The sequence below is a fragment of the Drosophila grimshawi genome, unplaced genomic scaffold (assembly GCF_018153295.1).
Source record: "Drosophila grimshawi isolate 15287-2541.00 unplaced genomic scaffold, ASM1815329v1 contig_44, whole genome shotgun sequence".
Lineage (NCBI taxonomy): Eukaryota > Metazoa > Arthropoda > Insecta > Diptera > Drosophilidae > Drosophila > Drosophila grimshawi.
In genome coordinates, this window is record NW_025063240.1 from 12,225,827 (window position 1) to 12,240,754 (window position 14,928).

A 14,928-nucleotide genomic window follows, 5' to 3' on the forward strand; every position below is an offset into this window, starting at 1 on the left:
AAAAAAGGTAATTAATGTAAAAAGCAGACGCTCATTTAGAGTTTTTATATTATGTACCAAAGAGGGTTCTTTTGGTTTTTCTTTTTTTTTTTGGTTGACAACTAATAATGTCAAATTAAAAGTTTACCTGAGTTTGGTGAAAGTTTAAATAGCTAGACTTTTAAATTACAGTTTAATTTGTTTGATAGCCTTATCTTAATTTTGGAAAAGCTTTTTATCCTCGCGCTGTCCGCTGCTCAGAGGTGAGTGCAACAGCTAGAGGTTACTTTTTCTCTTTCTCCGCTTGACCTCATCCACGGCTAATGCGAAGTCTTGCACCACTTCGGGCAACTCCTCCGCATCCACCGTCCAATTATCCAACTGTGGCGGTCTATGATGCATTATAAACGGATTGATAATCTCGGCAACACCCTTGGCATTGTTCAGATGCACATGATGTGTGCCCTTAACCTCGTGCAGCTCAAAGTGTGGATTATTAGAGCGCAGTATGTCAATCACCTCCTGACTCTCCTCGTCGATAAAGTTCGACTCAGAACCCTTGATCACACAGTATGGAACATTGCGAATCGTTCGCGCAAGCTCGGCTGCAAAGGGTGGACTTGTGTGGAACTCAAAGTAATACTTGCAGCGTCCATCTCGAGAGAAGAAATACTTTTCCGGATACTTGGTCGATCTGGCCACATTGCGTTCCAGTATGTGATGGGTGTTTTCCATGGCCACCGAACCATCTGAACCCTTGTGCAGCACATGCTCGAGTTCGTTCCACGTATAAGATGGTGGCTCCTCGCGCTTGGCATTTGCAAAGCGCTCATCCTCGACCATGTAGCGCTCGATGTTGGTGCGCAGGTAATCGATTTGGGACGGTGGCTTGCGATAGCGTGTCCTCACAATATCAATGCTGATCAGCATATCCAGGCGATTCGGGTAGAGCGAGGCGAAGATGAAGCACAACATGGCGCTCATTGAGTGCGCCATCAGTGACACCTTCTGCCAGCCATACTCCTCCATAATGCGCAGTATCACGCACAGGTAGTCCACAAAATGATAGGCAATCCCCTCCGGCAGCTTGGACGAGAAACCGTGCCCAGGCAGATCAATGCAAAGCACGCCCAGGTGCTTCGGTAGCAGTGGCAATAGCTCATTCCAAGTGCCCAAATTGTCCAGCCAGCCGTGCAGGGCCAATATGGGACGTACCTGACGATTGCCATACCAGCGGCCTACCACATAGCCCCAGGGCATATTGATTCGCACATCCATCGGCTGCAAGCAACGTCAGAGAAAGGGAGAGAGAGAGAGAGAGAAAGAGAGAGGTAGGAAACGGGTTAGTTGCCACTCACACAGCTAATTGACAGGCCAAACTTTGTGTATATATGGAATAACCCGAAGGTGTTCGAGCAATCTGAAAGGGTTCGCAAACACAAACGCAAACAAAGGCTGTCATCTCATTCCAAAAATCTGCCTTTTCGAGCGTGTTAAAATAACAATACAAATGTATCTAAAGTCATTTTGGGACTAGCTAGCCAGAAATCGATGATAACTATTAACTGCCAAGCAATAAAATACACAATGTGCCAAAAGAGATAAGTATAGTAAAGAATTTGGTAAGTCTCAAGTTAAATGGAATATAAGCAAAATAAAAGAAATACCAAAAGAGATATGATTATTTATGAGTTATTTACGTTTAGTCTAATCGCAATGTAAAGCCAAACGAAATTCTCATGCTTAATAATCATTTTATTATTATCATTTCGTAGCTAAGTAAGGGTATATTTCAGTCGTCTGCAATCCAAGTTGCAGTTGATTTGATCAATGGTTTGGTTTACACGTGAAAAGTTCAATTGACAACTAAGCGGCGCATGTGTAGATTGATGGGCAGCTTTCAGTATGACACCAGTGAGCAATTTATCATCTGTATTCGATTTTTTTTCTTTACTTTTTCTGGTTAGCAGATGGCGTAGTTGGTTACAGTTGGGCGTAAGCAAACGATGGAGCTGCCTATTCTGCAATTGACTGCATCGCATGCAAACTTTAAGTGTCGACAAATGGATTTTCGTAGTTGCGCGTTGCAAAAAAGAAAAAAAAACTTTTGACGACACTTTTGCTTTTGCCGAAGAGTTCGTTCTATCAACTTGAAAATTAGCGCAAAATGCTTTCAAGTGTGACGCAAAGTCTGCAAAGTTTTGCGCCCCAAACATTTTGATGAACTTCTAATGAGCTTAATAACAGCAACTTGCCCACAAAACTCCACTTATCTGACGCTGAATTGTCTTGGAATGGTCTTTTCATGAATGTGATTTGGGTAGCTGTATATACATATAATTTCCAATTGACTTTGATTCACGCGGCTGGAAATCTTATCAGCAACAGTCGTTACACATTTACCCATAGCGATAAGATGCAAAGTTCAGTTGCAATTGAATCGGTTCAAAGGTAACTCCGGAGTCTAGACACGCAACTTAATTTATATTTATCCCGATAAGCGAAATAAACATTTTGTGTATTTCGTGTTCCTCAACAATTAATCAATGTTTATGAGCTGCACTCGGGGTAGTTAATTACCTGTTCTTGTTCATCAGTTTGTTCCATTTCATTGCTTGCCGTTGACGTTCCTGTCATTTTGTCTGCTTAATATGATATAATCTAGGCAGCAATTGCGAACATTTATTATATATATATATATTTATATGTACATATGTTGATTTATACTATATATTATAATATTTCAAACGTTTTCCCTACTAAAAATAATATGCGAGCAGCGGAGCAATGGACACAAACAGCGCGCAAACTAAACTAAAGCGAATTTGGTTTGTCGCGCTGAATAAGTTCTCGAGAAAATGTGAGCGGAGAGCGATGAACGAAGTCTGACCTTTAATCAGACGCATTAGCAGCTAATTGATGCATGTGCGAAGAAAAATACCTGACAAAGCAAAAGAAAGAGGGACAGCGAGAGAGCGAGTCAGAGAATGAGTGAGTGAGTTATCAACAAGCTGGTTCCGCTCAGCGTTTGTCACTTATCACACAAACAAAACTTAAAAACAGTCAGAGCACAAATTAAGCAACAACAATGCTGTTAATCAACTAAACTTTATTAAAGCTCTTGAGCAACGATCGAAAAGCTCAAGCAATAGAGAGAGAGAGAGAGAGAGAGAGAGAGATCGAACAACGCCAATTATGAGCTTGTTAAAAGCTGCCATTACAAGCGTCAAACTTTTTCATAAAAGTATCGTTAAGTGGCACTTAAGAGCTAAAATAAATGTACGCAGTATTGGAAAAAGTTGTCAATCTACTTCTTAGTTTGAGCAATCCTAAAGCAAACATATAAAACTGTGCTTTTATATGCGAAGTAGGTTATCAAAATTCTTGCTTATTTGCAGGTTTGTAGTCTTTAGCAAACTTAAGCTTAACATAAATATTAACATATTAAACAATATATTGCTACGCAAATAAAAAATCCCGATCATCGGGACATCTAGCAAAAACAATCAATTAAAAAACACATAAGTTGTATTTACTTTGTCAGATTTGAATGAACATCCTAATTTATATACCAGATAATAAAATGATGTGGATCCAATTAACTTTTCATATAATTTTTGAGTGCTGAATATACCCCAAAGTAAAAAATCGCATTTATAAGCTATACAATTTTATAGTTTGATTGAGAGCAAGAATTTTCATAAAAATAATTGCGTTCAATTGGTTTTGCAATTGTAGTTTTTGTGCAATACCAACCAAACGGTAATACGCTAAAAAAATATTAAAATAACAATAAATATTTATTGAGCTCTTTGGTTCGATTTCAACGGCACTCAGCAAAACATATTCAAAATTCCATTAACATACAATGCCGATGTCGACAACAATCCAATTGTTTGTTAGTTTAGTGTTCGATTCCTAAATCCCACGAATATAATCAAAACGAACAGCTGAATATTGGTGCCAGCGGTTAGTTTTCGGTTTGCCAAAAAAAACCGTTTAAAACATAAATCTTTTTGAAATTGAAAATGGAAAATGGCGAAAGGGATGTATGTGTGTGTGTGATAAATAACGTATCGCAATCATAAATCTGTCCCGTGAAACATGCAAACCGTTTTAATTTCAATGCAATTAAAAAGGAAAGGCCACGGATTCGCACCAGTGGCTGCAACAAGGATAAATGGATAGGGGTCGATGAAGGCCGGAAAGGAGCTTAAGCATCGCTTAACCGACTGCGGCAGCAGGATTTAATCAAATGCATCTGTCAAGGAGTTGGCACAAGTGCACATCCTACGGAGCGCCAATCCGGCAAATTGTGCTCATTTTCGAAATAAAATTACGAGTGAGCGTCGCATACCGCATGCCGCATGCCGCTATATGCTGTATGCCGCATGCTATATGCTGTATGCCGCATGATGCCTTGCGCCTGCTCTGTGCTGCTCACCTGCTTGCAACTGGCTGCATTCTTGACCCAAGCCTCGCACTAATGACATTTGAATGACGATGGCCCGCACCAGGGAAGCAGAATTGAGCCAGAAGTCAGTTGGTCAGTTGGCCGCAGCCACGTTGGCTAATGACCGTTCGCGGATAGGATACAGTGAATGCCACAGACTACGGCGGTGGCTCCAATCCAATGGTCTCGTGACAGCAGCTGCGATAACAATTGTCTCAGTCATCTTGTTGTTTTCGTTGTTGTTGCTGTAGCTGTAGCTGGTTGGCTGGCCAACGTTTCGATTCAGTTTCATTTGTGCTGATATTACCTATAGTATATACCTAAGTATGTTTATTTCTGGATCTATGCCAAGTGCCACAACGTGCTCTGTGTGGCTGCTGAGCGCTTTGTTCGTGCCCCAACCTCCTTACCACCTTGTTGTCAGGTGTAAAATGCAAAGTAATGGCTTTGAATATGCCTGTTAAGAGCCTGACAGGCACAACGCCAATGGCAGCAACGTAACGGGCCTTTAGCATAAGTATGCTTGACAGAGAATTGGAGTGACCTAACTTTGGAATCGGGCCGGTAATGCTCAAAGCAATGAAGTAAAAATGACACAATGAGCAGCGAACTCAAAAGTGTACTCGATACAAGTGGATTAGATGTATGGAATCGCGTATTAAATTTGACTACATTTTCAAGCATATATTTCAATCAATGAGTACGTTTTTTCAGCAGAAGAAAGTTTGGACAAATCCCAGCAAATGTTTGATAATTTAGAAACATGCACAGTGATATCTGAAGTGTGTTAATGTTATAGATACTACATAACTTGAATCTTCACTCGCAAAACTTGTTAGAGTGTATCTTATCTGCGGCTTGGCATTCAGTTAATTTGTCCATTACTTACGTATCTCAAACAGCCTGCTGAGCCTGGCTGCTGCCGTTAGCCGTTTTACTGCTGTTGGCTTTTGTGTGGCACTCAAGTGAAAAGCTTTTGTCAGCGCATGGAAATTTGACGGAAATTGTTTGGTCTGATGGATGCAGCTGCTATTGCTGTTGCAAAAGGCGGCACCCACAATGTGCTCCAGTTACCTTTTGCCTAATGGTCTTGTTCAGCATCTGCATCAGCTCGCCAATCGGTTGTTTGCTAAGTAAGCGGACAATTTTTGGCTATTATACTTAGTGGTACAGGCTACACTTTTGGCCAACTCACTGAAATGACAATTTCAATAGAATTAAAGACACAATTTGGTTGCCAGGCAGCCAAAAGGGGGCAAGAGGACGCCAAGAATTCGCCAAGCGAAATAAATGCAAATCGCATTAAAATAAATTTTATTTTACCCTCTTCTTCTTTTATCCGCTTGAAGCTTGTTGTGACGGTGTGACTGCAGGATAATGTCCTTCAAATAGCTGCGTGGCTGCAGAGAGCCAAGCCCAACTTTGGCGACAGGTAGCAACATGAAGTTCCGGTAAACAATTGGACGGGGGTGTGGGGGAGACGTTGCAGATTTACTACGGCGCGTGCTGCTGCCACAATTACCGTGCTAGAATCAGACACAATCAAATTCAAGTTGAACGTTGAACTTTTTAATGCATAATTTATGGGTCTGAGTAGCCCGCCCGCTCGTCTGGCATTGTCATGAAAATCCAGGGCCACTGGCGGGTTAAGGTAACGCACCTTTTGGCTTTCTGTTGTTGTGTCTCAGATACACATACATATATGTATATATATCTATATATAAATATCTCTTATAACAAGAGACAGCTGTGGAATGTTGTGCCGCTGTATCATAAATATTTATGAAAGCTGCCAAAAGTGCACGTCGTGAGGGCTTTTCTGACGCCGACGCTCCTCAGACTATCCTCAGAATTTACGGAGGACGTGCGCCGTGTGGCATGCCACGATTTATATGCCCTCCATTCAGACCAATATATTTGCTTTCATCAAAAACTCATCTTAAATGCCAGCACATGCGGCACATAAATATTGGGCTCCATATATAAGTATATGTATATATATATTCCTATATGCTCGCAAATATTCAATTGTCTCTGTTAGCTGTGGTAAGTCGAAATGGGTCCACACTTGAAGCAGTTAAGCGAAAATCAACCAAAAATCGTAAAATCATAATAAAAATGTGCCTTGCTTGGCGAACTGTTAAAATTTAAGATTGAAAAGTACTTGAAATACTGCTATAAATCAGGCACTAAAAATTGTTATACATCATTTATTATCTGAAATGATAAAAGCGGAACAATTTTAATGCAACCAATAAGACTTATTTTAGCTTCGTCTTTTGGAAGATTGTTATTCATCATTTATTATCTGAAATGATAAAAGCCGAAAAGTTTTAATGCAACAAATAACAAAATAAACCCTCTGGTTTGTTTGAAGATCAATTGGAAACTAAGAGAATGAGAATCCCAAATCATAAGATTAAAAAAGAAGTCTTTAATTTTGTTTAAATCGCATAATCTTTCTAACTGGTCTTAGCCCACATAGACACAGACACAAACACACACACAGAAACACACATTTGTAAGCCGCTAAAAACTGGCCACACATCCTGACGGAAAACTTTCTCTTGGCGTAATTTGTGTCTGAGCCAAAATCGAAAAAATAAAATGACAGACCAAACATAGAGGAAAATAAATCCCGTAAGCCCGACCAAAACTATCAATTAAACTAATTAGCTTGATTTCCCCAGGCTGAACACGAACTGGCGCAGAAATTCAATCAGTGCCATGCAGAAAAACGCAATCAAATGATTAAGTCAACAAATGAAGGCAAATTGTTGGGGCTGCAGTGGTCGAACAAGTTGGCAAATTGCACAATGAATATATAAAAATATAAAAAAAAAGAAGAAGAAAATAATCACTAAGGCTACGCGAAGGTCTTCCTTAAAGTTTGTCACTTTTTGCCGCTGACATCGCCCCAGTTAAAGTTAGATAGAGAGAGAGAAGGGAAGGGATGTGGTATATTTTTTCAGACAGGTGGAAAATGGAACGTAAACTTTTTGGCGTCCTAATGAGCGGTCGCACCATTGATTAGAAGTCCGTCCCAGCTGATATAAGGCTGCACACGACGTTTTTCAACATACTACACACATTTTTTTTCTTCACTTTTTTATGGAACTTTTTGTGCGACTCCAGCGCAAATTGAATTGACTGAAGATTGGGCGATGGGGAGGCGTGGCACGTGCCATATGCAGAGCATTGAGTGCTCGTAGATATTGATTTCGTTCTTCTTCCCTTTTTGTTCGCTGTAGCTGCAGGAAATTTATTTATATTCAATTTGTGAATTTATGCAATTTTTTTTTAGGACTAAGACGAAACGGGAAATTCACTTTTCCGTCATATGTAGCATATGTGTGTGTGTGTGACATTGTGTGTTTGCCAACTGTAGCTGAGAGTTAGCTGGAAGTGCTGCTGCTATTGCTGCCTGTGTGATAAAGCAATATTTGCGTTGATATTTTCCACAAACTCATAAAAACTTCAGGCCTGACGCCAGTTGGCTGGCTGACTGACATGGTTATTACCTAATCTGAAGGACTAGTATCGTCAGTACCTAGCAGCAAGTACAGTCTGACCTATCCATGACTGACCTAACCCTAAGCTACCTAAGTGGTAGGTAACAGACAGTCTCTGACAGACCTATAAATAGTCAAGCGTTAGCTGCATCCTTCACTCAGTCGTCGTTTGGTTCTTAATCAGTGAGAGTCGAACAAACCAAAAAAAAGAGCAGCTACCGCATATCGTATTGTGATAGTCAGTGCCCAGTGTATTCCCGGTCAGAATGTTATTTCTGGCGCCGCGCAAGCATCTACTGGCGAGCAATTTGATAATTTTGCTAATGATTTATATCATGCGCAAGTGTCTCCAATTGTTCTGCATCATTGAGAACAAGGCGTGCAAGAAGCCCGACTGCAAATGCGAATCGGACCAGTCGGTTGAATGCCTCGACTCGCCGCCAGTGGGGCGCCGCGGCGGCTTCAAGCTCATACCGGATGCCATGCGGAAGACCATGCACGGCTTTGGCTATGGCGAGGGCCACTATCAGATCTTTGTGGAGAAGAAGGAGCGCAATTTGCCAACCAAGTCGCGCCTCAATGCGGCCAGCGCTGAACTGAAGCTCAATCCCAATTAGACGTCAACAGCTTCATTCGCCATACGGCACTGCCAGCTTCTAGCTGGAGTAGCCAGACACAATGTGCCAACAACAATTTTCACCAATGTCTTCTTGCGAAAATATTTATAATTAATTATAAGTATTCAGCAGTACTGCTTATTATTTCGAAGCGCATCTTTGGCCATTAATAAAATTTATAAAAGTTAAATCTCTGCTTAAGCATTTTGACTGATGTTCTTCGCATGTTCTATTCTACTTTTCTCTAAGCCACACAAAAATGATCTGCCACATTTACAGCCTCACAATTGTCACAGTTGTTTCGCCGGCGGCTGCTGTTTGAAAAATTGTCTTCGCTTGCGACACGAGTGTCAGCTGATCTCATGGGTGTTGCTGCAACCATTAAATTGCCACAAATATATCACAAAGTAGCTAAAGACACAAAACACATACACACCACAACAACAATGTCAGCAATTTGCTCTACTCTGGCTGAGAAGCATAGTGGGTTTTGTTGATTTTCTTAAAATGTTTGTGGAAAGTTGTGTACAATAAAGGTAGAAATTTGAACAATTCATTAATTAACAGGCAGTCATTGATTATACAACTTATTTACTTACTTTCTTGTTAAAAAATAATCAATTTCCAAGAAGAATTTCCTTTATAGACACCACAATAAGCCCATTAATTAATTTCAGTTTTCCCAATAATTCGGCTATTAAGTAGAACCTAATTAGAATTATTACCACATATTTGTATGAGGTGATCAAAACGGCAATTGCTCTCTTAAGCGGCATCAATGAATGTGGCAACCTTTATCTGAAGAGCATCATCTTGTCATAACAAGTGCTTGCTATTTTCTCAGTTTCTATTGTTCCATTTTGGTACAGATAAGGCAAGATGGCAGCGCACATGAAGCTGGAAGCGCTCAGCGCTGAGCGTCGCAATTGTTAGCAAATCTATCATCATCATCTTCTTAAGCACGTGGCAGAATGTGCCTGCATGTTTGCGTGTCAATGTCTCTGTGTGTGGGTGTGTGTGTGTGTGCGATGGTAGAGGAGGGTGTGCGTGGATGAAACACTTGAAGACATTGTGCAAATTCAGCAAAATTTTGCCTTGCATTATAAATGAACAGAAATTTTTAGTTGTAAGCTGCATATTTGCTTGAGCTGCATATAAATTATGCACACACACGTACACATACAGGGACACACTCCCACACATATGTATATAATGCGTGCAAGCTGTCATTATAATCATGATTATTATTGTTGTAATTCTAATTATGCATTGTTGTGCAAGTGGTGGCAGTGGAGCCATATTACACATACGCCATGTTTGACACGTTGTGCGGCAACAATCCTCTGGCCGTGTGTGTGTGTGTGTTTATGTGTTTGCTTACTTGTGTGTGTGTGTGTTTGCTTACTTGTGTGTGTGTCTGTGCATTTGTACGTGAGCGTGCTTCATTTTTATCAATGACAGTTTTTCGTTGTGTGCCGTTGCTCATGTGTAAAATGAAAATGTCAGTCGGATTAGCGCCAGCAGCGACAGCGATAAAAAGCAGAACGGAAGCAGCACCAACGACATCCTCTCCATAATGAGCGGCAACCTGGCAATAGCAATATCTATAGATATCTACTATATACGTATTATATATATACGTATCGGCAAATCTGGCATGGCCTTATTCATAACTGGACACACCCAGCTCAAGGATTGTGCATCAGCATAAAATGCTAAGCTCTTATGTAAATCATGTCGACATTTGTTGGACTTAAGCAGACTTGTTTGTTGGACTCTCTATGCTTGGACTTATTATAATTAACAATTTATAAAGCGTTAATACACACACCCCCACACACACACATATACACAGAGATAAAAAGAGAGCTTGACTGGCACACCCGCAAAGGCAATTTGCCAAGGCAGCCAAAAGACCATGCTCAGCAGCACATCCGCACATCCGACAAGCAAACAAACAAACTGATATTGAGACTAGGCTAGTGGGGGAGGAAGAAGAGGATAGAGAAAGCATTCATTTTGCTTGTTATTTACTCTCCTCTTGCCTCATTCCGGCAATAGTTGCAATTGCAACGCTCTTCCCGTTCCCTTAAAACGCTACACGGCACGTCGCGCGCATTAAGTAGATGAGCTGCATTTTTCATGCATGCGAAGTTGAGATTGCAGATGCTGTGCAGACCAACACCAACAAAAACACACACACACACTCTCGTAATATTGTTGCCGTTTCCTTTTAGCTTTGGCTTGGCTTTCCGCTGAGCTGCCTCTCTTCCCAGCCCCCTTCTTGGCAGTCAGTTTGCTGCGCGGCTCTAGTTTTCAGCTTTCAGCTTCATCTTGTACTGCTGTTGCTTCTGCTTCTTCTTCCGTTGCATTATCATTCTCATCAGCATCATTTGTATTAATTGCCGGGCATTTTGTTGTGCAATGATACCGAAAATGAGCATTGTGGTTTTTACCATAGCTTTCCCGTAATTTTCATTTGTCTCTTCCCTTAGCGCACAAAAACTGCTAACGTAATTCTCAACTAGTGTTCAGTTTAAAAGTTTGCTATTTATTTTCGAAAAGAGCATGGACAACGGGACTTCAGCCGAAAAGGTGGATTATGAAACGAAAGATATGACCGTTAAATTGAGCCAAAAACTTTCATGAAGATAAATTCAAGCATGAGCGTTGCAAGTAAATACGAGGTGTGTCTTCTTCTTCTTCAAGTCGGTGATCACACATTTGATATCGATCGATATCGATATCAATGTTATTTACAGATGTTCTTTTACAGTCTTATTACTAAATCACTATTAGCCTGTTATCTACATTACAAGTGGCTTGATACAAAGGGGAATATGAAATCTTGTATTTGTATTAAAGTTATCTACTTTAGCTGAATTATTAAAGTGAATACTGCAAAATAGGAATCCAATTGCAATGTCCATAATTGGTAATTGTTCAATAATGAACGCCCAGATGGAAATGTTCTCATAATTTACAGTTGATTTGACGACTTTGTGTTGTTGTAATTGTTTGTCCGCATGCAACATGACAGTTCGCTATGACGTCGATATTTATTGAGATATTGATGGGAATTTTGCTACATTTGGCCACACTGACAGTTTGATGGGACGTCGGCCACAATGGCTGCTTACAAAGCCTGCCTAGTTGCCAAACGCCAGTTGCAGTCGTTTTATGGTTGGCTCAATTAGCCAATAGGTCGATTGCAATGTGAAACAAGCGAACGCGTTTGCAATTGAATTTTATTGAGTCTTTAATTGGAGCCATGCATGCGGCGAGAAACGCGGCAGGAGACTCAATGGTAAATCGTAACAATTCCAGTGAAATTCCAGCAATTGCAGTTCAACCATTTAACAGTCATTGGGTTTTGCATAATTAGCAGCGCAATTGCCATAAACAGAACGGCAAACAGTGAATTCCAAATAGCAATTGCTTTCAAATTACAAAAATAAAATAGGAATGATATGCGAAACGATAGCCATTAGCGTTTGACATTTCTCCGTTAGCCCGAGTTGCCTTAAAAAAAGTAACAATAGTTACAAACTGCTATTGAATGCAGCTTACTTACAAGCAATGCATTTCAATGCAAACAATTTGCTCATTACAATTATAACTTATACAAATTAGAAATTTGTTCGAGGGCTGGCGCAGACTGACTTCAACTTCCTGATAATCAACGTGCAGAATACCTACTTAATTTATGATACCGATTTATTCATCAGATTACACAATCGCTCATTAAAATTAACTCGTTAACAAATGGTTGCATATTGCGACTTGCGACATTAAGTGCCTTACAAGGGCAGCTCAATGAGCTATTTGCCCTCGCATTTAACTCGAACTGAAGAGAATCGTCTATAAAAAGCAATAATTATAATAAATATACCAAAAATAAATACGCAATATACAATAAATTATTTGTAATCGGATTTCCAAGTCGACAAATGTGGCCACAAAAAACACGTCGCACAGCTGCCCACATTTTGTGGTATTCCACATAAGTACATGTGTTTAAAATATTTACTCGCAATTAAATATCTATATAATGCCCCAGAGTCAAATGTCAATAAACCAACATCAGAATTTTACAAAATTCTCTCATTGCTCATAGTTATTTCTGTTACAATTAAATATTAAAAACAATTAACTTTAAGTGATTTGGTAAACAATCCGAAATTCTATTAAATTTATATTGATCTGCTCGTAAAATCTTTACCATAATTCCATTATTGATTTATGACAAGTGCAAGTATTTGGATAGTCGATTTGGCGCCAGTGGCGAAAGGCCGTAAATAAATAAATTTATAGCCAATACGACTCATATAAAAAATGCTTATAACGAGCTCTCAATAAACTGCATGAGGCACTTTTTTGCATTTTGCGACCAGAATGCAAAACTTCGTTGCACAGTTTGTTCAAAAAGTGGGGGTACAATATAAGAATTGTACTTTGCTTTAATATTTTATACTTAATTATTGATTTAATAATCGCGAACTATTAATTGTCAATCGTCTCACCTGAACATTAACTCACCCGTTCAACAATTAATTCGGCCCATAATTGACCGTTACAATTATAGCGCGGTCTCTGTGATTCTGGCGATTATCAAGCAATTAGTTATTTAAATGGAATAGTAATAAATGCAACTGTTGGTAAACTGCAACGACTCACTGTGTCAATACTTGGTGCAATTTTGCTTTTCGTTTACATACTTATTTGCCCTCATGGCTGGAAGCGTGTTGAACTTTCGGAGCCAGAATGCAAATTCAAATGCCGTGTGAGTCGCATACGCGTTGACTTAGTCGCTGCCAAATGGGTCAAAGTATCAGTCAGACAGGCGGGTCCAAAAATCGTTTGCCAAACCCACACTCGCATTCACACAAATAGAGAGACAACGCAAATGTAAGTTGAGCGCTGAAAAGTATGCACAAAAATAAAAAACAAAATGGTACGCTAAATTTGAAATCAAACCAAAAAATAAAAAAATATTCCAGCAAATAAAGGAAATGTATGAGTGTGTTACTGTGTGTGTGTGTGTTTGTGTTTGTTTCCGACTGCGTGGAGCCAAAGGCAAACAGAAAGATGTAAGGTCTGGGCACAAATGTTAGCACACACAAACACACACCATCTCACACACACACTGGAGCCAACCACATGGGTAAACATTAGTGCAAGCGTTGCCCGCAGTCCGCGCCTTTCCCCCATTCCGGCGGTTGCCATTGGCTCGGCCTGGTCACGTACAAATCCGATTTGCACAATTCAAATAACGTAAATTTTGAACAACGAATTGCACACTATTTGCTAAAATCACCCACATATACACACACACTCACACACACACACAAGCTAGCAAATACACACAGGCAAACACATATGCTTACTCCGTTATGCGCCACGTTTGACGCCCAATGAAGATGGCAAAAGTAATGCAACGAGCATCGAGTTCTTGCTGCAGTCGGCCGTGAATTTCGCACCGCTGCTGCTGGCTGCAATTGCAAATTGCAGCTGCGACGAGTCCATTTTTATGTAATTTTAATTATTTTTTGCGGTCAGCTTAAGTTCTCCAATGGTTTGCACTTGGCATCGTTCACTCATTCGTCTCGCTCGCTCATTATCTCCCTCTCTCTCTCTCTCTCTCTCTCCCCTTTCATTCTTTCTCTGTCTCGCATTGCCTCATGACATGTTTCAATGCTTAAGCTTTCAACTTTGCTTTTATTTTAATTAAAAATACTTTTTAATGCGCCTTACCAAGGATTTGTCATTTTACGAACACACACTTGTGAATTATTTTTTAAATCTTAATTTAAGGGCCTCGAAAATATTATGGTTGCATCGTTGCCCTTATGCCTGTAAGCGTTAACATTGACGCCTACTCGTCGCCTCATCCTCCGAGTCCAATTTGACGAATCGCCCACAACTCAACGTCCATACAAATGGCTAGCAATAAATTGGGAAAGCAAGCACAAAATATGCCAGCAACGGCATTAAATGTCAAATAAAAATTCAAAACAAAGCAAAACTTAAATCAAAATGGCAGATTGCATTTTCCACTTTGTATACTCGGCAAGGACTTCATCCACAGACACACACACACACAGCTTATATTCTTTTCAGTCCTTTCCTGTTTTTCGTTCGTTCACATATTTCAATAAACGAATTTTATGTACACTTCTACTATGAGCAAAGTTATACAGTCTACTGATAACAGTTAAGCGTTTTTCTGATAAAGCTATCTTTTCAATGTCAATTGATGTATTTTTTCAGCAGTCAGGCTGAGTGATTCAATTAATTCGGAATAAAGAAAAAGAATTTGTACGACTGTCACCAGCTTGCCAGTCACGAATATGTCACTTAAGCGGAC

At 40.0% G+C, this 14,928-nt stretch overlaps 2 protein-coding genes across 2 annotated transcripts; one reads left to right on the forward strand and one right to left on the reverse strand.

Moving 5' to 3' along the window:
- On the reverse strand, window positions 1-2,795 carry LOC6557215 (probable serine hydrolase). The gene is made up of 2 exons (XM_001984446.3): window positions 2,560-2,795; window positions 1-1,260 (listed from the first exon to the last, which is right to left on the reverse strand). The coding sequence occupies exons 1-2, from the start codon at window positions 2,614-2,616 to the stop codon at window positions 256-258; spliced, it is 1,062 nt and encodes a 353-aa protein (XP_001984482.1). The 5' UTR covers window positions 2,617-2,795; the 3' UTR covers window positions 1-255.
- Window positions 2,796-8,210: 5,415 nt separating this feature from the next.
- On the forward strand, window positions 8,211-8,561 carry LOC6558644. The gene has a single exon (XM_001984445.1). It carries the CDS (start codon window positions 8,211-8,213, stop codon window positions 8,559-8,561), a length of 351 nt encoding a protein of 116 aa, XP_001984481.1.
- Window positions 8,562-14,928: the final 6,367 nt, after the last annotated feature.